At 35.7% G+C, this 24,718-nt stretch overlaps 2 protein-coding genes across 6 annotated transcripts in view; one reads left to right on the forward strand and one right to left on the reverse strand.

The window, feature by feature from the left end:
* The window catches only part of LOC113636638 (WD repeat-containing protein 87-like), an 873,260-nt gene that overhangs the window by 153,929 nt on the left and 694,613 nt on the right, over positions 1-24,718 (reverse strand). The gene's annotated exons all lie outside the window — the stretch shown is intronic.
* The window catches only part of LOC113650946 (kinectin-like), a 683,852-nt gene continuing 659,205 nt past the window's right edge, over positions 72-24,718 (forward strand). The window contains exons 1-12 of one of the 4 annotated variants that reach the window (XM_047809351.1): positions 72-745; positions 1,102-1,103; positions 2,064-2,073; positions 2,699-2,712; positions 4,013-4,073; positions 4,445-4,765; positions 7,383-7,387; positions 12,131-12,143; positions 12,785-12,807; positions 13,464-13,524; positions 17,382-17,702; positions 18,612-18,613. In XM_047809351.1, the coding sequence (XP_047665307.1) occupies positions 616-745; positions 1,102-1,103; positions 2,064-2,073; positions 2,699-2,712; positions 4,013-4,073; positions 4,445-4,765; positions 7,383-7,387; positions 12,131-12,143; positions 12,785-12,807; positions 13,464-13,524; positions 17,382-17,702; positions 18,612-18,613 (963 nt within the window). In that variant the 5' untranslated portion in view covers positions 72-615. The remainder of the gene's footprint in view (positions 746-1,101; positions 1,104-2,063; positions 2,074-2,698; positions 2,713-4,012; positions 4,074-4,444; positions 4,766-7,382; positions 7,388-12,130; positions 12,144-12,784; positions 12,808-13,463; positions 13,525-17,381; positions 17,703-18,611; positions 18,614-24,718) is intronic. The other 3 variants (XM_047809350.1, XM_047809349.1, XM_047809352.1) reach the window with 3 other exon arrangements.

Consider the following 24,718-nt stretch of genomic DNA (forward strand, 5'->3'; position numbering starts at 1 on the left):
GACTTCACACTAATAGTAAAAGCTGATATTTTATAAACTTATCACATTTATTACATTTTAATCCAAGAATCAAATAGAAACATACAGATGATTTTCAGATCATGTTTATATGAAGGAGACAGATTATGATGAATACACCTCCTAATGTTTAGGTCAGATCAGAAGTCTACATCCGCTCTTGAACCAAAGTTTGCAGAGAGACAACAGAAATAACCACACGGACAGAATAATAGTTAAGAATGTGAATTCTACTTTTATCTTTAAGTTGATTTATTCCACTTGGAAATTGGACAATAGTTAGCAGTGACAATATGTCATTTACAGAAAACAAACTCTTAAATGAACTTATTACTTGTAAATCTTCGCACTGTTTTATTTACTTTCACAGGATGAACTGTCTGGTGAGTATAAACCCCTTTTCTGTGCTAGTGATGAATAAACACCATGTATAACGATTAAACATAAACCTCAGTGAAAGTCTGTAGAGATCTGAGACACAGAACAAAAATCCACCATCATGACCTCAGCGTCTTTATCCAATAGACATAAACACACAGATAAAGTTCAAGAGCAAAGGAGCAGATTCCAGTTTGTTAAAAAGTAGATGATGGACAGATGAGACAAAGACTAAGCTGTAGCAGAGTGATGAAAAGAGGAAAGTGTGAAGTGAAAAGAAAACTGTTCATGATCCAAATCAAAGCAGCACTTCTGTGGAACATGGAGACATGGACATTTATGGAAGACGGTAGAACTTGTCTTTATTTTCCCTGATACAGATAGAAATGGGGTTAAAATATGGTGATGTTCAGCATTTTCACTTCATATGGAGTGTTTTATTCAGCAGCTGATCACAGATCTGTGTTACTGCACTGAGTAAAAACACCTCATGAAGTCTTTCATTATTTAATATAAACTATTTATAATGATTCACTATCTGTTGTAATATTTTATTAAAATAGGTAAAATTGTAGCTGAACATCTTTGAAAGCACAGAGTGAAGATTGTTTATCAGCTGTTCTGACTGTAAATCATAAGTTTTCCTCATTGTATTTTATCTAACATTACATTTCTCTCTGTTGTTTTACATGATACTTCTCACAGCGGTAAGTAAATAACTCGACTTCACACTAATAGTAAAAACTGATATTTTATAAACTTATCACATATATTACATTTTAATCCAGGAATGAAATAGAACCATAAAGATGATTTTCAGATTATGTTTATATGAAGGAGACAGATTATGATGAATACACATCCTAATGTTTAGGTCAGATCAGAAGTCTACATGAACCAGAGTTTGCAGAGAGACAACAGAAATAACCACACGGACAGAATAATAGTTAAGAATGTGAATTCTCCTTTTATCTTTAAGTTGATTTATTCCACTTGTAAATTGGACAATAGTTAGCAGTGACAATATGCCATTTACAGAAAACAAACTCTTAAATGAACTTATTACTTGTAATGAAGAGTCAGGGGCAGGTGGATTTAAATCCATGTGCAAACAAATTCACATCACAAATCCAAGAACGATAATTCAGACATTAATACAATAAAACAAATCTGTTTTTTTCCTCCGGCCTGTAATACCAATTTAGTCCCCAGTTCTGTAACACTCATAGCTTTTGTTTATTTAAATCCTAACTATTTTAATTCTTAAACTAGTCCAGTTTACAAACACTGTTTTTGTCTAAACTCGTTCTCCTTCCTTTATCACATAACTTGTACATTCACATTTAATACTTATGTCACTGTAACAAATCCAATTCCCTTTACATCATTATTTTTAGACATGCAGAGATCAGAAAATAGGATTTTCCAATAAATCACAAGATATTTCTCTTCCTTAAGGGGAACTAGCGGTATATTAGCACAATGCTACATGATACAGATTTACTGTGTGTGATGACTGATTGTTGTCTAGTTTTCCTCTTTTTTATTAAGACACACATCAGCTGTGTTTTAACCAGAGTAACAGTTACTTTCCACATTTTCACATGGAACAATTCACATTTGTAATCATGCATAAAATCTTCACACAGTTTTATTTACTTTCACAGGGTTTGTTTGGTGAGTATAAACCCCTTTTCTGTGCTAGTGATGTCTTGATGCTGCATGAATAATATATTTATTGTTCAGATGAAATAGATTAGACTGTGCTGTGTGTTCAGAGTGCAATAGCACATAGATATCTGAGCATCATGAGCATAGTGTAGTGAACACAACAGACTGTGATCTCTAACAGAACATTCATCATGCTGGTGTCTAGTTTGTCATTTAGTGTTGTACAGACACAGAAATCTGACCTACACACTGATACTGAGAGAGAAAAAGCTGAAGGTTTTTGTTTGAATGTGATTTGATAACAATAACTCTGTATTAAAGTTACTGATCCTGGCTAACATTACTGTAGTGAACAGAACTACAGAGAGATGTGAGTTAGAGAGTCACACTTGATAATGCTGCATGAAAGAGATTCGAACAGAATGGAAGTAAGTCATCTGGGGAATTTGTTTCTTACTGCATTAATACTGAAAGATCCTGAAGAGCAGAAAGAGAAGAGAAACAATACAGTACAGGATCATAACAGACTTTTTAGGAATGTTTACAGCTAATATTACAGGATAAAATACTGAAAATTACAATGCATTTTTAATAATCTCAACAAACTTATTCCCCCCCTTCCCCCCTGTAGCTAAAGTTGAACAGGTGAGTAAACTGTTATAAAATATTACATTCATTAATGTCTTACTGATAATAGCTGTAACGTGTCTGTCTGTGTTTTCCCCTTGTTTCTGTCTGCCGTCTCTCCCTGATGTTAATTGTTTGCCCCGCCCACTCATTGCTCACCATAGACACTAATTACATTCCATCTCTTCCCCAGGTGTCTTGTCTTTCTCTCTAATCGTCTCTGCTTTGTGATTGGCTCCTGTCTACTATATTTACTCTGTCTGTTCACTTCCCTGTTGTTGGTCGTTGTTTGTGTTGGTGTTTGCGTCTCTGTTCTCAGTTCCCTGTTGAGTGTTCTGCCTTGTGTTTGTCTGCCAGTTCTTCGGTGTTTGCTCATTAAACGGATTACTTACTGCATTTGGATCCCTCTCGCCTTTGTCTCCCCGTGTCACATCGTGACAATAGCTGCATAAAAAATCATAAATTATGTTATAATTAGACCAGTGATCAGTGAGGGGTAAATGAGTTACCATGGCAACCAGCTCCCAGTGATGGTTTATTGTGGATAAAAAAATTACATTTGATTGTTTTAGAAACACAGTTGTTGAACTGTTTGCTAGCAATCTGCTGTTATTACTGGTGTTGTTATGATGTAATTATTATTTCTAGGAGTTTAAACACTTTGTGAAAACAAACAAAATAAATGTAAGAAAAATGACAGCCTACAAAACTAACAAAATGAATTTACAGTAAAACGTTTTTCTTAAAATCTTTGTGCTAAAATTAATGGCACCCTATAAAAAAATGTTGGAGATAATCAGTCTGATGGTCTTTTGGGATAAAAAAAAATCTTTTATCCTGTGTTTCTCGTGTTCTTTGATCGCTGACTGACGATTGTGAACAAGGTCAGCTAATGAACATAAAATAACATTAAACACAATCAGGTCTTTAAAAATAGATGTAAATGTCTGGAACAGTGGATTATGACGCATAAGAACATGACTTCATTGTGATATTGTGTGACGTCACCACAGCAGAAATGAGACCAAACATCTTGATTCTCATGGAGATGATTTTTTTTCTCTCTCCTGTAAGGTTCAGTTTAGTGTTTAATGATTGTGTTCTTCAGCTGGCTGCATTCAAACTCAGTGTGTTACTGAATACAATATCAGTTTAAATCAACCTCAATCAGCTCAGTGTGTACTGTTAGTAATATTATACACACACACACACACACACACACACACACACACACACACACACATACAGTGATCTGAACAGAGAAACACCATGTTGAGTCATGTATAAAACCTTCACACTGTTTTATTCACTTCCTCAGAGAGACAGAGAATGGACAGAAGATGAGAGAAAGAAAATTAAGAGATCTGCTCTACGGACTGGTGAGTATGGAAGGAGGTACAAAAGTAAACACACCTGTTCATTTTTACAGCCTGAAGTGTTTAATAACGAGATCTCCAGTAAGCCTGTAGTCTGAAATTCACAACTTCCCACATTCTCCATTTAAGATATTATTTACATTATTTACAATTTTTTTTTATTATTAAAGTTTATTTTATGGACCAGTAAAATCTCAGATATAAACTACAGTTAGGTTTATATAATGTTATAATGGCTAACAGTTTAAAATACATCATTAATAACTAAAATACAAGGAACGAATTTACAATTGAAGATTAATGTAATTTTGTGTGTGTGTGTGTGTGTGTGTGTGTGTGTGTGTGTGTGTGTGTGTGTGTGTTTTCCCACACAGATGAGTTTAAACTCAGTGGTCCCAGTAATAGAGAGCAGTATAATCGCTCTGCTGTCACTCTCTCATGTCGTCTGTCTCCTGAAATCAGTGCTGTTGACTTGGAGATCCGGTGGTTTAAGGAGACAGACTGTGTTTGTGTTTATAAGAACAGTAAGGTGACAGAGGGGAGAGGTTATGAGGGCAGAGTGAGTCTGTTCACTCAGGAGCTGGAGAGAGGAAACGTCTCCTTACAGCTGAGAGACTGTACAGGGTCAGATGATGGATATTACCTCTGTCAGGTCACTGATGGAGACAGAACAGAAGAGATTACAGTATATATGTGTAAGTGTTCCTGATCTCCACACTGTATAAACTCCACATCATCATCTGTGTTTCTCATCTCAGTACATAAACACGCTCAGTGAAATTCAGTATACAGGCTGTTAATGTGGAGTGAAGATCATTTGAGTTGAATTAACAATAACTCTAATTTTCACTGTTCTACACACCTGCACAAGGGCTTAAAAGCAGCAGCTTGTACAAATATGAAGTAACGAGGGATTTATTTATCTAATTTTATTTATTTATTAATCAGAGACTGACTGAATATCAGTTTAAACTAAAACAAAGACTTTTGTTCATTTGAACAACCATAGATAATATGAGAACACACCTTAAATATCTACATTAGATGTTGCCTTGGGGTCCTAAAAATCAAAAAAGTCAAAACCGCCACCATCTTGGAACAGCGGCCTTGTACTTCAAATTCATGGACGATGCCTGACGTCTGTGCTGCATTTGGATGTTCAAACGAGCAAAATGTAAAAACCAGACATCAAGGGATTACATTTCACAAGTGAGAATGTGTTTTATGATATTGAATATGACCACAGCTAATCCATGCTAGTTACCCATTAGTTTGTGACAGTTAGGAAAACAGACAATGTTTGTAGATTCTGAAGCTCTTAATAAGATCATTAATAATTGACCCATGCTTTTTTGCTTACAGTTGAAGACTTTATATATGTTCTGTAAGATTCCCTTATCTGTCAAACATATTTTATTAGATTGTTCTGGACTTAACACAAGCAGAATGCTCTTTTATCAAGTTACTTCACTTAAGGACATATTTAATGACATTATGCCTGAAAAGATTTTGAATTTTTTTATCGCATGTTAATTTAAAAAAAAAAAAAAAGACATATTTGGTCTTTGTGATCACATTGTTGAGATTCAAGATGGCATAAACAACCACCACTTTAGCTTACTTTCACTGGTTGTCTGTGCCTTTCATAAGGTTCATACTCTGCAACTGCAGAGCAAAAGTGTCAGGAAGAAACTATGTAAGGTTGTGTTGTTGCAGGGAAACTAAACACTTAGTTTTAAAAATGGTTAACCAGGCTGACAGTCCTGGACGGATGTCACCAGTTAACTTGGCAGTGTAACATAAAGTTCAGCCTCAAAGTCAAACTTTTTTTTTTTTGGTTTATGTGACTTTACTACATACTTATTTAATGTGGCAAACGTATTGCGGGAAAAGATTGAACAGTCTTTGGCACCTCAACTACTGTGTCTGACTTTCACATTATGTTCCTCTCAAATTTGTGATTTGCTTCCACCTGCAAATTACTTTGTGTATCATATTTAATAAACCAATACAATTTAAATGTTTAAATGAACATGTATAGACACAATTTTGTAGCTCTTTAGCATGCAATAGGCTATAAGGTAAGTAACGATTGTTCATTTGAAGTTTACTCAAGTGGAAGAATGTAAGTAATAAACTCAGACCTACTAGCACTAAGCATTATATTGTGAAAAAGTAGATTATCTTAATATCAGAACCTTAAATTTTCTCTGGACTTACTGATAAATATGTCTGACATTTGGAACGAACCAAAAAAAAAAACTAGAAAATCGCATTCATGACGATTTATGGTGATTTTATTTCTTTGCCTACACTGACACTGATGCATTAAGAGGAGGGGGTCCCCTGTACCAAGATGGCAGTTCTATTGATGCATTCGTTCCAATGTACTGCCGTATACAAGGCGACATCTTGGTGTAGATATCTATGAGAACACACAAGCTGAATCCCATGAAGAAAAGCCTCGCTTCTCTGCCTTTTGGCTAAGATCAAGTGTAGTAAAATAATGTGAAGCCAAAATGCCTCTGACGCCCTCTAGTGGCTGTCTGCAGTGCAATTATTAACTCCTCCAGTTCCCATGTTATTGAATGGAACATGATCCAAACTTTCATTTCATTTACAGCTCCACAGTCATTTTTATGAGCTCAGTTCATCTTAATATCTCCTCCATATTTTCCTACAATAAATGTGTTTTATAAGGTTTGTATGGTGATAATTAACAGGACAGTGTTGATGAGGTTGACTAAGGCAGCTAACACTAACTCCGATTCATACTAATTTATTGTGTGTATGATTTTAGATAACACTAGCAGTAGCTTGTTAAGGTTAACCAGTCACTAGTTTGTAAATGAACTGCACTGTCAGAATGAGTGGAGAATAAGAGCGAACTTCTTCATTCAGATGAGTAACGTACTGCAGCTCAAATCAGTGATTCATGAGTCAAAGCTCTAAAACCTTTTCCTGACAAAAATAAGATTGATATTCCTGTAAAAATTATAACAGTACAGTTTAACATGTTACATTTTTATTACTAACACTGTATTAACTTTGAGGTAACTGATGCAGTGTTTTTAGCTTCCCTGTGATTGGGTCTGGGTTTTAATACATGACGACACCTCAGTTTTCTGACATAATGATTCACTATCTGTTGTTATATTTTATTAAAATAGTTAAAATTGTAGCTGAACATCTTTGAAAGCACAGAGTGAAGATTGTTTATCAGCTGTTCTGACAGTAAATCATAAGTTTTTCTCATTGTATTTTATCTAACATTACATTTTTCTCTGTTGTTTTACATGATACTTCTCACAGACTCGGTAAGTAAATAACTCAACTTCACACTAATAGTAAAAGCTGATATTTTATAAACTTATCACATATATTACATTTTAATCCAGGAATCAAGTAGAAAAAAAAAAGTAATAGATATAAAAAGTTTACACACCTCGTTGAAATTGCAGGGTTTTGTGTAATAAATGAAAACAAGAAAAATCATATCAGAAACTTTTCCAGTTTTATCATGAAATTGCAACTTATGTATTAAAGTTATTTTTGGGGAAAAAAAAATAAAAATGTACAATAACCTGGTTGTATAAGTTGACACACCCCTAAATTTATACATATTTGAAGCACCTTTAGATTTGATCACATCATTCACTCTTTTTTAAGAGTTATAACAAGAGAGTTGTTATCAGTATAACTAACATTTCCTTTGCTTTTATGGCCAAAAGGTTTAATTTCAGTCTCATCAGACCATAAAACATTATTCCACATAGTTTTGGGTGATTGGATATATTTTGTTGATAACTTTAGCCAGGCTTGGATTTTTTATTTTTTTTTTTTACAAAACAGACTTCCATCTTGTCACTCTAACCTGTAGCTCAGACATATGAAGAATTTACATTTACATTTACAGCATTTGGCAGACGCCCTTATCCAGAGCGACGTAGATAAGTGCTTAAATCTCTAACATTGAATACATTAATGCTGGTTCACTAGGTTACATACTTAAGATACCATGAGTTTAAAACATTTGTTCAAAGTTACAATGAAAAAGTGTCAAAGTTTTTTTTTTTTTTTTTTTTTAAATGCAAAAGATAAGGAAAGAAGTGCTAGTTGAAGTGTTTCCTGAATAAAGACCTCTAGGGGAAGTTCATTCCACCACCTTGGTGCCAGAACAGAGAAGAGTCTTGTAGTATACTTGCCTCTTACCCTGAGAGATGGTGGAACCAGTCGAGCAGTGCTGGTAGATCGGAGGTTGCGGGGTGCAGTGCGAGGAATGATGAGGGCTTTAAGGTAAGAGGGAGCTGGTCCATTTTTGGCTTTGTAGGCCAGCATCGGTTACCCCAAGGTTGCGAGCTGTGGCTGAAGGGGAGATCAGATCGTTGTGCAGGGATATAGCAAGATCATGACCTGGGGATGAATCACCTGGGATGAACAGCAGTTCAGTTTTGCTAGGATTGAGCTTTAACTGATAAGCAGTCATCCATGATGAAATTTCTGCCAGACATGCTGAGATCCGGTCAGAAGCTGTGGCATCTGAGGGTGGGAAAGAGAAGATAAGTTGTGTATCATCAGCATAGCAGTGGTAAGAGAACCCATATGATGAAATAACTTCACCAAGAGAGTGAGTATACAGGGAGAAAAGAAGAGGACCAAGTACTGAGCCCTGTGGGACGCCAGTGGAGAGTCTGCGTGGAGCAGATGTCACTCCCCTCCATGTTACCTGATACGAGCGTCCTTCCAGGTAGGAAGCAAACCATTCCCAAGCTGATCCGCAAATCCCAAGACTCTTGAGGGTGGATAAGAGAGTCTTGTGGTTGACCATATCAAACGCTGCTGAAAGGTCAAAGAGGATAAGGATGGATGACAGTTTGGCTGATCTAGCAGCATGTAGTTGTAGCGATTTTGGCTTGCGAAGCAAGGTAAATATTTATAAGCAACTATAACGTGTTATAGTGACTTCCAAATATTTTAACCTAAGTTGAAATTAACGGTACTGGAATTAACGTTACGCTTATTTCGTCTGTTCGTCCGCCGAACAGGCCGTGTAACCTTTATTAATTCTATGAAGGCGGTATCTTTCCGGCCAAGAAAGATCCGCTCTCCTTTTACTGTTTACTGTAATTTAAATTAAATTAACTTAATAGAGCATGTAGTTCAGACCAGATATTGCAGGTACCTTAATTTGTGAGCGATACTCAGAGACAAATCACCTGTGGCTCAAAATTATGACATTTAATGAATGAGACAAACACAACATAAAACTAACTACACAAACAAACAAGAGAAATAGGGAAAACGAAGATTAAAATAAAATAAGACAAAAGAAATTAAAATTGGGGAAAGGGGGGAAGAGACTGGAAAGAAGAAACTAGAGAAAGGAAGGAAAGGAGTGGAAAGCTTAGACTCAAAATTAAAACACACCCTAACTGGGAAATCGTCACAGAAACTTAAATTCACCTTAAGATTCAATGAAAGATTCCTACTTAAAATTACGCATCTAAATTGGTTGGTAAAGGAAACGTTTACTTGCATTCGCTTACTGAACAAGAGTCCGGATGCAACAGAGAAATCTCTGAAAAGTCAGTTAGGGTGGGGTCAGACGTTCTTCCAAGTTCTCCTGAAGATCAGAGCAGTTGTCGTTCTTGGAAGTGAAGCTTGCTGGAACTTCTTTGAAGGAAGATGGAGTCGTCTTGAAGCTGTTCCGGAAGTCTGACCACGGATTAGTGGTGTTTGTGACAATTTAAAGGTCGCGAACTCCACCCATCTTTGGGGAGATGACCAATACTTCGGTCAAGGTTTTGGAGGGAAAAACTCCCTTTGTTTCAGGTGTCTGTGGGCGTGGTTTAGCTATCAAACTTTTAGATGACTTTAAAGTTTGATCCAGGGTGTATTAAGACGGTATGGCGCCTTTCGTGCTCAAATAAAATACACCAGTGCTTGAAAAATGAGTAACCGATAATTTGTGGTCATTTGGATACTAAACATGAAGGGTAATGACGGTATAAAGGCAGCGGTACATTACATACATAGATCATTAATCAAGGCAAAGATAAAGGCAAAGAAACAAAAATGAAACATAAAACAAGATGCACTTTCATTAGGGAAGTAAAAAGAAAACGATAGCTTCGTATACATTCTGACATCAGACCCTAAAGGGGCATACGGCATTAGAACAGGTATACATTAACATGCCATGATCAGTAAGATATGATGATAGAGTATAACGGATTTGAAAATACAATGTTGATTTCTGACATGAATAAAATACACCCTTGTCAGGAAATTAAGGAGCAAATAATTTAAAGTCAGGCAAGCCTTAGAAGAAGGACACATTACAAAAAGGGTTATAAGAATGAGCACCTTAGAGTACCTTATCTTTGGGTTTTATTAGTAAAAGGAATGTCTCATTGTGTTGTGTGTGTGTGTGTGTGTTGAGGGCCCCTAATCAGAGAAGCCGCATGGGGTTATCTGGTCTTTGTGTAGGCTCCAGTCATCCTGGAGCCAGGTGTGTGTGTAAAACTGGGTTGCTCATCGGTTAATTGAGGAGTAGATGTTGAAATTTAGGGTGCCTGGGACATGAAATCTAAAATGACTGGTACAAGACGCTACATAGTTTCTCAGAGACATCCAAAAGGGCTGTCTCTGTAGAGTGAGCTGCTTTAAAGCCAGACTGGTTGGGGTCTTGGAGGTTGTTCTGTGAGAGATAGACAGACAGTTGATTATACACAATGCGTTCAAGAATTTTTTAAAGAAATGAGAGAAGTGATACCGGTCTGTAGTTACTGATGTCTGATGGATCCAGAGCAGGTTTCTTTAGGATGGGAATAACCCTTGCTCCCGTGAAAGTAGTTGGTACCTGACCAGATGCTATGGATCTATTGACGATAGTGGAAATGAAGGGCAAAAGGTCTTGCGAGATGGTCTGGAGCATAGTGGTAGGGAGCGGATCCAATGGGCCGGTGGTAGTATTGCAGGACTGGATGAGTTTTTAAATCTCTTCTGCTGCCGCAGTTGAGAAATGTGACAATGAAGGTGTAGGGGAACGCATACTCTGAGATGTAAGTGCAGTCGAAGAATCTTATATTGGGCATCTTGACAGCCTCCCTGACCAGTTTCTGGGCTTCTGGATAATATTAGAGGTTTTAGAGGTTGTTGATTATTGTCTTTCCAGTGTTCCATGGTATATTCAATGTCTTGAAATTTGTTTGTAACCCTCTCCTAATTGGTATTTCTCAACAATGAGATCCTGTACCTGCTTTGTCAGCTCTTTGCAGCCCCATGGCTTTTCCAGTTACTAAAATGAACAATCCTACAGGAACAGCTGTATTTTATTTGGTGTCCATCAGTCACTTTAATTGACAGCAGGTATATTCTAGTTAGTATTTAACAAGAATTTGAACGTGATTGGTCGATTCTGAACACTGCCACATTAGCAATTAGAAAAGGGTTTGCAAACTTATACAATAGGGTTAATGTACATTTTTATTAAAGAAAGAAAAATCACGCGTTAAAGAGTTCATGCATTTTCTCTAATCTACTGCGACATGTCACATGCTGTCGTAACCAGTATATAGACGAGGCAGCAGTAAAGAACATCATTCTGTTATCTGTTCAGGTTTTACATTGATAAATGTCTGTGTTTATAATTAAAGGAAGTGAGAATCTGATATTCTGTATATTCCTTTATCTACTACAATAGCACAGAGATATATTACAAAATATTTCACTATATATTTAAAATACACAGAGTGGAAATGTACAAATACTGACATACTGTATATTGGTAAAGACATGCAGAGATCAGAAAATAGGATTTTCCAATAAATCACAAGATATTTGTCTTCCTTAAGGGGAACTAGCGGTATATTAGCACAATGCTACATGATACAGATTTACTGTGTGTGATGACTGATTGTTGTCTAGTTTTCCTCTTTTTTATTAAGACACACATCAGCTGTGTTTTAACCAGAGTAACAGTTACTTTCCACATTTTCACATGGCACAATTCACATTTGTAATCATGCATAAAATCTTCATACTGTTTACTTTCACAGGCTGAACAGAGATGTGAGTATAAACCCCTTTTCTGTGCTAGTGATGTCTTGATGCTGCATGAATTATATATTTATTGTTCAGATGAAATAGATTAGATTGTGCTGTGTGTTCAGAGTGCAATAGCACATAGATATCTGAGCATCATGAGCATAGTGTAGTGAACACAACAGACTGTGATCTCTAACAGAACATTCATCATGCTGGTGTCTAGTTTGTCATTTAGTGTTGTACAGACACAGAAATCTGACCTACACACTGATACTGAGAGAGAAAAAGCTGAAGGTTTTTGTTTGAATGTGATTTGATAACAATAACTCTGTATTAAAGTTACTGATCCTGGCTAACATTACTGTAGTGAACAGAACTACAGAGAGATGTGAGTTAGAGAGTCACACTTGATAATGCTGCATGAAAGAGATTCGAACAGAATGGAAGTAAGTCATCTGGGGAATTTGTTTCTTACTGCATTAATACTGAAAGATCCTGAAGAGCAGAAAGAGAAGAGAAACAATACAGTACAGGATCATAACAGACTTTTTAGGAATGTTTACAGCTAATACTACAGGATAAAATACAGAAATACTGAAAATTACAATGCATTTTTAATAATCTCAACAAACTTATTGTGCTTTTTCCCCCACATCCTCCTGTAGTTAAAGGCATCTATGTTGTACAGGTGAGTAAACTGTTATAAAATATTACATTCATTAATGTCTTACTGATGATAGCAACATAAAAAAACACCATGGTAACCGGCTCCCAGTGAGGGTTTATTATGGATAAAATAATCACATTGGATTGTTCTAGAAACAGTTGTTGAACAGTTTGCTAGCAATCTGCTGTTATTACTGGTGTTGTGATGTAATTATTATTTCTAGGAGTGTAAACACTTTGTGGAAACGTAAAAAAAATAAATGTAAGAAAAATGACGACCTTCGTTCTTTTTATGTTTGTCTGCAAACCTTTTCTTAAATTTCATTTAAAGTGACACAGAAAAGGTTTAACACGTGTTCAGTTTAACTTGAGGATCGATTCAGACAACCTACAACACTAACAAAATGAAGTTACTGTACAGTAAAACTTTTTTCTTTCAGTTTAGTGTTTAATGATTGTATCAGTTTAAATCAACCTCAATCAGCTCAGTGTGTACTGTTAGTAATATCACACACACACACACACACACACACACACACACACACACACACACACACACACACACACGCACACAGAGTTGTCTGAACAGAGAAACACTTAATGTTAATTTAACACTTTATTTACATACAGTATGGAGTCATGTATAAAACCTTCACATTGTTTTATTCACTTCCTCAGAGAGACAGACATTGTACAGAAGATGAGAGAAAGAAAATGGAGAAATCTGTTCTACTGACTGGTGAGTATGGAAGGAGGTACAAAAGTAAGCACATTCTAAAATTCTTATATTCACACTTTATTTACAGTTTTTGTCTATAGTTTTGTAATAAATCCTTTATTAAAGATATTATTTACACATTATACAGGTAGTGTGAAGTTTATTAAGGGATAAAATCCATTTGCATAGTTTCTTACTATATATTCTTTAACATATAGACAATGCTCAGTTTTATTCTTTTAAATTTATCAAAATAAAATGATTTTCTGTGCATGAGCCAAAAGTACTATGGCCTTCCTTGTTTCGGCTTGTGTGTACTTGCAAAGAATATTATTGTAATGGCCTCTTAGTTCTCTACTACTCAACATTTCCAAACGAATATCATGAACTAATTACCATGAATTACCTTAATGACAGTTCTTTCTTGTCGACATCATGATGACAATAATACAAAAGAAGTATTTCAAATTCAGGTTTTGAAAATTCAGATTGAGTGATTCAGTGAAAACATCCAGAATATTCAGAAAGGTGAAGCAAGTTCTTTCTTGATTAATCACAGCACACCTGAGAAGTACAAAACACAAGGAGATGTACAAAATGTTCTTCTAATAGTAGCCCTCATTGTATTTTATCATTACAATTTGATAAAAAAAATTATAAAATATTTTATCATCATATAACATTACATTTCTCTCTGTTGTTTTACACAGCTTCTTCAGAGGAGGTAAGTAAATAACTCTACTTCACACTAATAGTAAAAGCTGATATTTTATAAACTTCTCACATATATTACATTTTAATTCAGGAATCAAATAGAAACATAAAGATGATTTTCAGGTCATGTTTATGTGAAGGAGTCTGATCAGTAAGTGAGATTCCACTTCCATCAGTCAGCTTCTTTCCCACAATGCACCTGTGTGTAACCTCACTGCAGTGTAATAATGTACAGAGACGTTTACCGTGTCGAGTAAAAGACACAACAAACACACAGCATATAACACACACCACTGACAGACTCCATCAGAATGTTACACAATAAACATAAATCACAGCTTTAACAGTTTTCAGTGTTTGTAGACAGAATAATTGTCATCAGTCGCTCTGCGTAACAATCACACCATGTTTTGAAAAAGCACCGAAGAGTCGACTCGGCCTGGCGTTTAGTGTCTTTAAGCTAACGGTAGTAAGTCGTGTTAATGCACACAGCATAAAGACAACCTGACTGACCTGAGAACAGAAGTCCTTCACTTCATTTCTAAAACCTCCTTCATAGGAGAGAGGGATTTGGGAGTGAAAGAGAGAAAAACAGAAGGAGATCACGCATCTTCTCTAATCTACTGCGACATGTCACATGCTGTCGTAACCAGTATATAGACGAGGCAGCAGTAAAGAACATCATTCTGTTATCTGTTCAGGTTTTACATTGTTAAATGTCTGTGTTTATAATTAAAGGAAGTGAGAATCTGATATTCTGTATATTCCTTTATCTACTACAATAGCACAGAGATATATTACAAAATATTTCACTATATATATAAAATACACAGGGGGAAATGTACAAATACTGACATACTGTATATTGGTAAAGACATGCAGAGATCAGAAAATAGGATTTTCCAATAAATCACAAGATATTTCTCTTCCTTAAGGGGAACTAGCGGTATATTAGCACAATGCTACATGATACAGATTTACTGTGTGTGATGACTGATTGTTGTCTAGTTTTCCTCTTTTTTATTAAGACACACATCAGCTGTGTTTTAACCAGAGTAACAGTTACTTTCCACATTTTCACATGGAACAATTCACATTTGTAATCATGCATAAAATCTTCACACTGTTTTATTTACTTTCACAGGTTCGACTGAGACGTGAGTATAAACCCCTTTTCTGTGCTAGTGATGTCTTGATGCTGCATGAATAATATATTTATTGTTCAGATGAAATAGATTAGACTGTGCTGTGTGTTCAGAGTGCAATAGCACATAGATATCTGAGCATCATGAGCATAGTGTAGTGAACACAACAGACTGTGATCTCTAACAGAACATTCATCATGCTGGTGTCTAGTTTGTCATTTAGTGTTGTACAGACACACAAATCTGACCTACACACTGATACTGAGAGAGAAGAAGCTGAAGGTTTTTGTTTGAATGTGATTTGATCACAATAACTCTGTATTAAAGTTACTGATCCTGGCTAACATTACTGTAGTGAACAGAACTACAGAGAGATGTGAGTTAGAGAGTCACACTTGATAATGCTGCATGAAAGAGATTCGAACAGAATGGAAGTAAGTCATCTGGGGAATTTGTTTCTTACTGCATTAATACTGAAAGATCCTGAAGAGCAGAAAGAGAAGAGAAACAATACAGTACAGGATCAAAACAGACTTTTTAGGAATGTTTACAGCTAATACTACAGGATAAAATACAGAATTACTGAAAATTACAATGCATTTTTAATAATCTCAACAAACTTATTGCCCCCCCCTATCCTCCTGTAGCTAAAGTTGAACAGGTGAGTAAACTGTTATAAAATATTACATTCATTAATGTCTTACTGATGATAGCAGCATAAATAAAATAATAAATTATGTTATAATTAGACCAGTGATCAGTGAGGGGTAAATGAGTTACCATGGCAACTGGCTCCCAGTGATGGTTAATTGTGGATAAAAAAAAATTACATTTGATTGTTTTAGAAACACAGTTGATAAACTGTTTGCTAGCAATCTGCTGTTATTACTGGTGTTGTTATGATGTAATTATTATTTCTAGGAGTGTAAACACTTTGTGGAAACATAAACAAAATAAATGTAAGAAAAATGACAGCCTACAAAACTAACAAAATGAAGTTACAGTAAAACGTTTTTCTTAAAATCTTTGTGCTAAAATTAATGGCACCCTATAAAAAATTGTTGGAGATAATCAGTCTGGTGGTCTTTTGGGATAAAAAACATAAAATTCTCTCAGTTTCTGTGTTTCTTGTGTTCTTTGATCATCGCTGACTGAAGATTGTGAACAAATAAAAGTCAGATAATGAACATAAAATAACATTAAACACAAACAGGTCTTTAAAAATAGATGTAAATGTCTGGAACAGTGGATTATGATGCATAAGAACATGACTTCATTGTGATATTGTGTGACGTCACCACAGCAGAAATGAGACCAAACATCTTGATTCTCATGGAGATGATTTTTTTTCTCTCTCCTGTAAGGTTCAGTTTAGTGTTTAATGATTGTGTTCTTCAGCTGGCTGCATTCAAACTCAGTGTGTTACTGAATACAATATCAGTTTAATTCAACCTCAATCAGCTCAGTGTGTACTGTTAGTAATATTACACACACACACACACACACACACACACACACACACACACACACACACACACACACAGTGATCTGAACAGAGAAACACTTCATGTTATTTAACACTTTATTTACATACAGTATGGAGTCATGTATAAAACCTTCACACTGTTTTATTCACTTCCTCAGAGAGACAGAGAATGGACAGAAGATGAGAGAAAGAAAATGGAGAAATCTGTTCTACTGACTGGTGAGTATGGAAGGAGGTACAAAAGTAAACACACCTGTTCATCTTTACAGCCTGAAGTGTTTAATAACGAGATCTCCAGTAAGCCTGTAGTCTGAAATTCACAACTTCCCACATTCTCCATTTTATTATTAAAGTTTATTTTATGGACCAGTAAAATCTCAGATATAAACTACAGTTAGGTTTATATAATGTTATAATGACTAACAGTTTAAAATACATCATTGATAACTAAAATACAAGGAACGAATTTACAATTGAAGATTAATGTAATTGTGTGTGTGTGTGTGTGTGTGTGTGTGTGTTTCCCCACACAGATGAGTTTAAACTCAGTGGTCCCAGTAAAAGAGAGTGGTATAATCGCTCTGCTGTCACTCTCTCATGTCGTCTGTCTCCTGAAATCAGTGCTGTTGACTTGGAGATCCGGTGGTTTAAGGAGACAGACTGTGTTTGTGTTTATAAGAACAGTAAGGTGACAGAGGGGAGAGGTTATGAGGGCAGAGTGAGTCTGTTCACTCAGGAGCTGGAGAGAGGAAACGTCTCCTTACAGCTGAGAGACTGTACAGAGTCAGATGATGGATATTACCTCTGTCAGGTCACTGATGGAGACAGAACAGAAGAGATTACAGTAAAGATGGGTAAGTGTTCCTGATCTCCACACTGTATAAACTCCACATCATCATCTGTGCTTCTCATCTCAGTACATAAACACACTCAGTATTCAGTGTGAGATTCAGTATACAGGCTGCTAATGTGGAGTGAAGATCATTTGAGTTGAATTAACAGTAACTCTATTTTTCACTCTTCTACACACCTGCACAAGGGCTTAAAAGCAGCAGCTTGTACAAATATGAAGTAACTAGGGATTTATTTATCTAACTTTATTTATATATTAATCAGAGATTTACTGAATATCAGTTTAAATTAAAACTGTCTAGTGGCTAATGTGAGATGTATAACAGTCCAGAGAACACAGATTAGCTAGTCATGTAGTCAGCTTAGCTCCTGCTAACATGTATTGTGTGTATGATTTTAGATAACACTAGCAGTAGCTTGTTAAGGTTAACCAGTCACTAGTTTTTAAATGAACTGCACTGACAGAATGAGTGGAGAATAAGTGCGAACTTCTTCATTCAGATGAGTAACGTACTGCAGCTCAAATCAGTGATTCATGAGTCAAAGCTCTAAACTTTTTCCTAACAATGATAAGATTAATATTCCTGTGAACATTATAACAGTACAGTTTAACATGTTACATTTTTATTACTAACACTGTATTAACTTTGAGGTAACTGATGCAGTGTTTTTAGCTTCCCTGTGATTGGGTCTGGGTTTTAATACATGATGACACCTCAGTTTTCTGACATAATGATTCACCATCTGTTGTTATATTTTATTAAAATAGTTAAAATTGTAGCTGAACATCTTTGAAAGCACAGAGTGAAGATTGTTTATCAGCTGTTCTGACTGTAAATCATAAGTTTTTCTCATTGTATTTTATCTAACATTACATTTCTCTCTGTTGTTTTACATGATACTTCTCACAGCGGTAAGTAAATAACTCGACTTCACACTAATACTAAAAGCTGATATTTTATAAACTTATCACATATATTACATTTTAATCCAGGAATCAAATAGAAACATAAAGATGATTTTCAGATCATGTTTATGTGAAGGAGTCTGATCAGTAAGCGAGATTCCACTTCCATCAGTCAGCTTCTTTCCCACAATGCACCTGTGTGTAACCTCACTGCAGTGTAATAATGTACAGAGACGTTTAGCGTGTCGAGTAAAAGACACAACAAACACACAGCATATAACACACACCACTGACAGACTCCATCAGAAAGTTACACAGTAAACATAAATCACAGCTTTAACAGTTTTCAGTGTTTGTAGACAGAATAATTGTCATCAGTCGCTCTGCGTAACAATCACACCATGTTTTGTAAAAGCACCGAAGAGTTGACTCGGCCTGGCGTTTAGTGTCTTTAAGCTAACGGTAGTAAGTCGTGTTAATGCACACAGCATAAAGACAACCTGTCTGACCTGAGAACAGAAGTCCTTCACTTCATTTCTAAAACTTCCTTCATAGGAGAGAGGGATTTGGGAGTGAAAGAGAGAAAAACAGAAGGAGATCACGCATCTTCTCTAATCTACTGCGACATGTCACATGCTGTCGTAACCAGTATATAGACGAGGCAGCAGTAAAGAACATCATTCTGTTATCTGTTCAGGTTTCACATTGATAAATGTCTGTGTTTATAATTAAAGGAAGTGAGAATCTGATATTCTGTATATTCCTTTATCTACTACAATAGCACAGAGATATATTACAAAATATTTCACTATATATGTAAAATACACAGGGGGAAATGTACAAATACTGACATACTGTATATTGGTAAAGACATGCAGAGATCAGAAAATAGGAGTTTCCAATAAATCACAAGATATTTCTCTTCCTTAATGGGAACTAGCGGTATATTATCACAATGCTACATGATACAGATTTACTGTGTGTGATGACTGATTGTTGTCTAGTTTTCCTCTTTTTTATTAAGACACACATCAGCTGTGTTTTAACCAGAGTAACAGTTACTTTCCACATTTTCACACGGAACAATTCACATTTGTAATCATGCATAAAATCTTCACACTGTTTTATTTACTTTCACAGACTTCACTGAGATGTGAGTATAAACCCCTTTTCTGTGCTAGTGATGTCTTGATGCTGCATGAATAATATATTTATTGTTCAGATGAAATAGATTAGACTGTGCTGTGTGTTCAGAGTGCAATAGCACATAGATATCTGAGCATCATGAGCATAGTGTAGTGAACACAACAGACTGTGATCTCTAACAGAACATTCATCATGCTGGTGTCTAGTTTGTCATTTAGTGTTGTACAGACACAGAAATCTGACCTACACACTGATACTGAGAGAGAAAAAGCTGAAGGTTTTATAACAAACAGTCATTAGTGAACACAATCTGATCAACTGAAGCTAATAATCAGAGACTGACTCATTATCAGTTTAAACTGAAACAGAGACATTTTTACATCAGAGAGGAAATTAAATTACATATCAAACACATCCAGGAGAAACTGGTGATTATAGCAATAAGAACCAAAACCACACAAACCCCAGGTAATATTGGTCTGTTAGTTTGTTCTGTAGATTAATGAGCAAAGAAACTCCAATATTTTATACACAATGAATAAACACCATGTATAACGATTAAACATAAACCTCAGTGAAAGTCTGTAGAGATCTGAGACACAGAACAAAACCCACCAGCATGACCTCAGAGTCTTTATCCAATAGACAGCAGGGCCGGTTCTAGCCAGGCACATATGGGAGGACAGTCAGAAATGTGAAGGGGGCATCATGTGTACACATCGTGTTTGAGCACATTTTTCGTCAATGTATCTCGCGTGTGTGCATCGACTCAAGTCCTTTAACAACCTTTCCTCTGTTTGCCAAGACCGCTTGCAACGTGTGGCTGGCAGTAAGCTAATTTTCGATGAAAGACACCTGTCAATCAATTTTGAATCCACTCTGTAGCGGTTACTTTACTGTAGAGTTGTGCAACATTCGGGTCCAGTCGGGTTAAAAAAAAATTGCTGTCGGGTCGGACTCGGGTCTAATTTTTTTTCGTGTTTGTCTCGGGTCGGGTCTTTCTTAAAAAAAAAAAAAAAAAGATGTACGTCGGGTTCGGGTAAAAAGTGATTCGGGTCACTTCGGGTCGGGTACATTTCTGTAGACCCGAGAAGACCTCTAGTGTGTGTGTGTGCGTGCGCGCAGCAACCTGTGAATGAATACACACATTCATCATGCTGGTGTCTAGTTTGTCATTTAGTGTTGTACAGACACACAAATCTGACCTACACACTGATACTGAGAGAGAAAAAGCTGAAGGTTTTTGTTTGAATGTGATTTGATAACAATAACTCTGTATTAAAGTTACTGATCCTGGCTAACATTACTGTAGTGAACAGAACTACAGAGAGATGTGAGTTAGAGAGTCACACTTGATAATGCTGCATGAAAGAGATTCGAACAGAATGGAAGTAAGTCATCTGGGGAATTTGTTTCTTACTGCATTAATACTGAAAGATCCTGAAGAGCAGAAAGAGAAGAGAAACAATACAGTACAGGATCAAAACAGACTTTTTAGGAATGTTTACAGCTAATATTACAGGATAAAATACAGAAATACTGAAAATTACAATGCATTTTTAATAATCTCAACAAACTTATTGTGCCCCCCCCCCTCCTGTAGTTAAAGACATCTGTGTTGTACAGGTGAGTAAACTGTTATAAAATATTATATTTATTAACGTCTTACTGATGATAGCAGCATAAAAAGTCATAAATTATGTTGTAATTAGACCAGTGATCAGTGAGGGGTAAATGAGTTACCATGGCAACTGGCTCCCAGTGATTTATTGTGGATGAAAAAGTCACATTGGATTGTTCTAGAAACACAGTTGTTGAACTGTTTGCTAGCAATCTGCTGTTATTTTTGGTGCTATGATGTAATTATTATTTCTAGGAGTGTAAACACTTTGTGGAAACGTAAACAAAATAAATGTAAGAAAAATAATGACCTTTGTTCTTTTGATGTTTATCTGCAAACCTTTTCTTAAATTTCATTTAAAGTGACACAGAAAAGGTTTAACACGTGTTCAGTTTAACTTGAGGATCGATGCAGACGACCTACAACACTAACAAAATTAAGTTACTGTACAGTAAAACTTTTTTCTTTCAGTTTAGTGTTTAATGATTGTGTTCTTCAGCTGGCTGCATTCAAACACAGTGCGTTACTGAATACAATATCAGTTTAAATCAACCTCAATCAGCTCAGTGTGTACTGTTAGTAATATTACACACACACACACAGGTCTGAACAGAGAAATGCTTCATGTTATTATAACACTTTATTTACATACAGTATGGAGTCATGTATAAAACCTTCACACTTTTATTCACTTCCTCAGATTATCAAAAAATGGACAGAAGATGAGAGAAAGAAAATGGAGAAATCTGCTCTACTGACTGGTGAGTATGGAAGGAGGTACAAAAGTAAACACACCTGTTTGTCTTTATAGCCTGAAGTGTTGTCCAGTAAGCACATTCTAAAATTCTGATATTCACACTTTATTTACAGTTTTTGTCTATACATCCTTTTTGTAATACATCCTTTATTACAGATATTATTTACACATTATACAGGTAGTATGAGGTTTATTAAGGAATAAAATCCATTTGCATAGTTTCTCACTATATATACTTAAACACATAGACAACATTCAGTTTTATTCTTTTAAAGTTATTAAAATAAAATGATTTTCTTTAAATAATATGTCACACTCAAGATCCATGAGTCAAAAGTATTATGGCCAAAAGCATATTATTGAAATGGCCTCTTAGTTCACTTAGTACTCAACATTTTCAAAGTAATATCATGAACTAATTACCATGAATTACCTTAATGACAGTTCTTTCTTGTCGAAATCATGATGACAATAATACAAAAGAAGTATTTCAAATTCAGGTTTTGAACATTCAGATTGAGTGATTCAGTGAAAACATTCAGGATATTCAGAAAGGTGAAGCAAGTTCTTTCTTGACCAATCACAGCACACCTGAGAAGTACAAAACACAAGGAGATGTACAAAATGTTCTTCTAATAGTAGCCCTCATTGTATTTTATCTAACATTACATTTCTCTCTGTTGTTTTACACAGCTTCTTCAGAGGAGGTAAGTAAATAACTCTACTTCACACTAATAGTAAAAGCTGATATTTTATAAACTTATCACATCTATTACATTTTAATCCAGGAATCAAATAGAAACATAAAGATCATTTTCAGATCATGTTTATGTGAAGGAGTCTGATCAGTAAGTGAGATTCCACGTCCATCAGTCCGCTTCTTTCCCACAATGCACCTGTGTGTAACCTCAATCCAATTAAATTTATTTGTATAGCTCTTTTAATAATTCGCATTGTTTCAAAGAAGCTTTACAGAAGTATGGAAACAGAAGAGAGAGAGAAAAAATAAATAAATATAATAATAATAATAATAATAAGAAGAAAAATAATTAAAAAAAACAATTAAACAGTTAACAATAAAAAGAAAATTCACAATTAAAGTTTAAAATTAACTTACTCACTCATTTTCTACCGCTTATCCGAAAAATTAACTTAAAGAATATTAATTTAAAAAAATACTATATATCTATCCATTTAAATAATGAGCAAGCTGGAGGCGACGGTGGCAAGGAAAAACTCCCTGAGATGATATCTTGAGAGGATCCAGGCTCAGAAGGGAACCCATCCTCATTTGGGTGATACTCTACAGTAAATAATGTCCTTTCTACAACAGTTCATTGTAAACTCTGAGTTCATCACAGACCTGATTGCTGATAAAGACCAGACTATACAGCTGACTGACACAACATTGGTTCAAAGCAGACATGACCGTCTCTGGGCGGGTCCAAGCGGGGACTCTGGCAAGACTAGCTATGACTGCATAACTAATAGGCTAGAGCCAGAAGGTATGACAGACATGAGGGCTTCCTGGGATGTGTAAAGCATCCCACCACTCCACAGTCTGCAAACCTGAGCAACTTGTGAGGGTGGTAAGCCAAGAGCATCCAGCCATCCCTGTTCACCAAACTGTCTATGCCCATGAATCATCCAGATCTACTCCTTTATCTACTATGATCAAGTTCTGTGGGGTCAGGTGGGTGATCCAATTATGGATGATAATTTTGGGAGACTGTTGGTAAATCTCTTTGCAGTAGTGGATTTAAATGTAAATGTCTGAAGCACAATTTAAATGAAATGAGGTAGTGGTCAGAGATTGATGCACTGTGATTATAATTTCTGTATTTGATCCCAGGGTTAGAAGAGTGTGACCTTCATTATTAGTGGGTTCAATTACATTCTGGTTCAGCCTTACTGAATATAAGATGGAAACAACTGCTGTTCTCAGAGGATCTTCTAACTTATCAAAATGAATATTAAAGTCTCCAACAATTACTCTTTGTCTAAAGAAACAACTAGGTTTGAAATGAAATCTGCAAATTCACAGAGGAATTCAGAATATAGTCCAAGATGTCTATAAACAACAGTAAGAGGAACTGATTTAGTAGACTTGGCTACATATATGTTAGTATGAAGTACTAAATTCTTGCTTGACATCAAGCTTATCATCATGCATAATTGCGGCACCTCATCCCTTGCCTGTCAGCCATGACCGGTTGGACATGGAAGCTTTGTTTAATGTGAGAAACTCATTTGGTTTGACCCATGTTTCTGTTTTACACAGAACACTAAACTTCTGATCAGTAATAATTACATTAGCCATAAGAGCTTTAGATGCAAAAGATCTTATATTTAACAGTCCTAGCTGCAGAAGAAAGGTGCTGGCTGCGCATTCACTATGATCTAATTTTATGCTAATAAAGTTACTAAAACAAAGTGGGATGGACAACCTGTTGTATGCCTCATCGCCACCCCGCATTGGGATGGGGACAGAGCATACTACAGCATCGGACAACGCCTTCGCTATTTTACACACCTCTACAATATCACTCTTAGTAATCTCTCATTGACAAACGTGTATATCGTTACC

Source organism: Tachysurus fulvidraco, chromosome 26 (genome assembly GCF_022655615.1).
Source record: "Tachysurus fulvidraco isolate hzauxx_2018 chromosome 26, HZAU_PFXX_2.0, whole genome shotgun sequence".
In the NCBI taxonomy this organism is placed as follows: domain Eukaryota; kingdom Metazoa; phylum Chordata; class Actinopteri; order Siluriformes; family Bagridae; genus Tachysurus; species Tachysurus fulvidraco.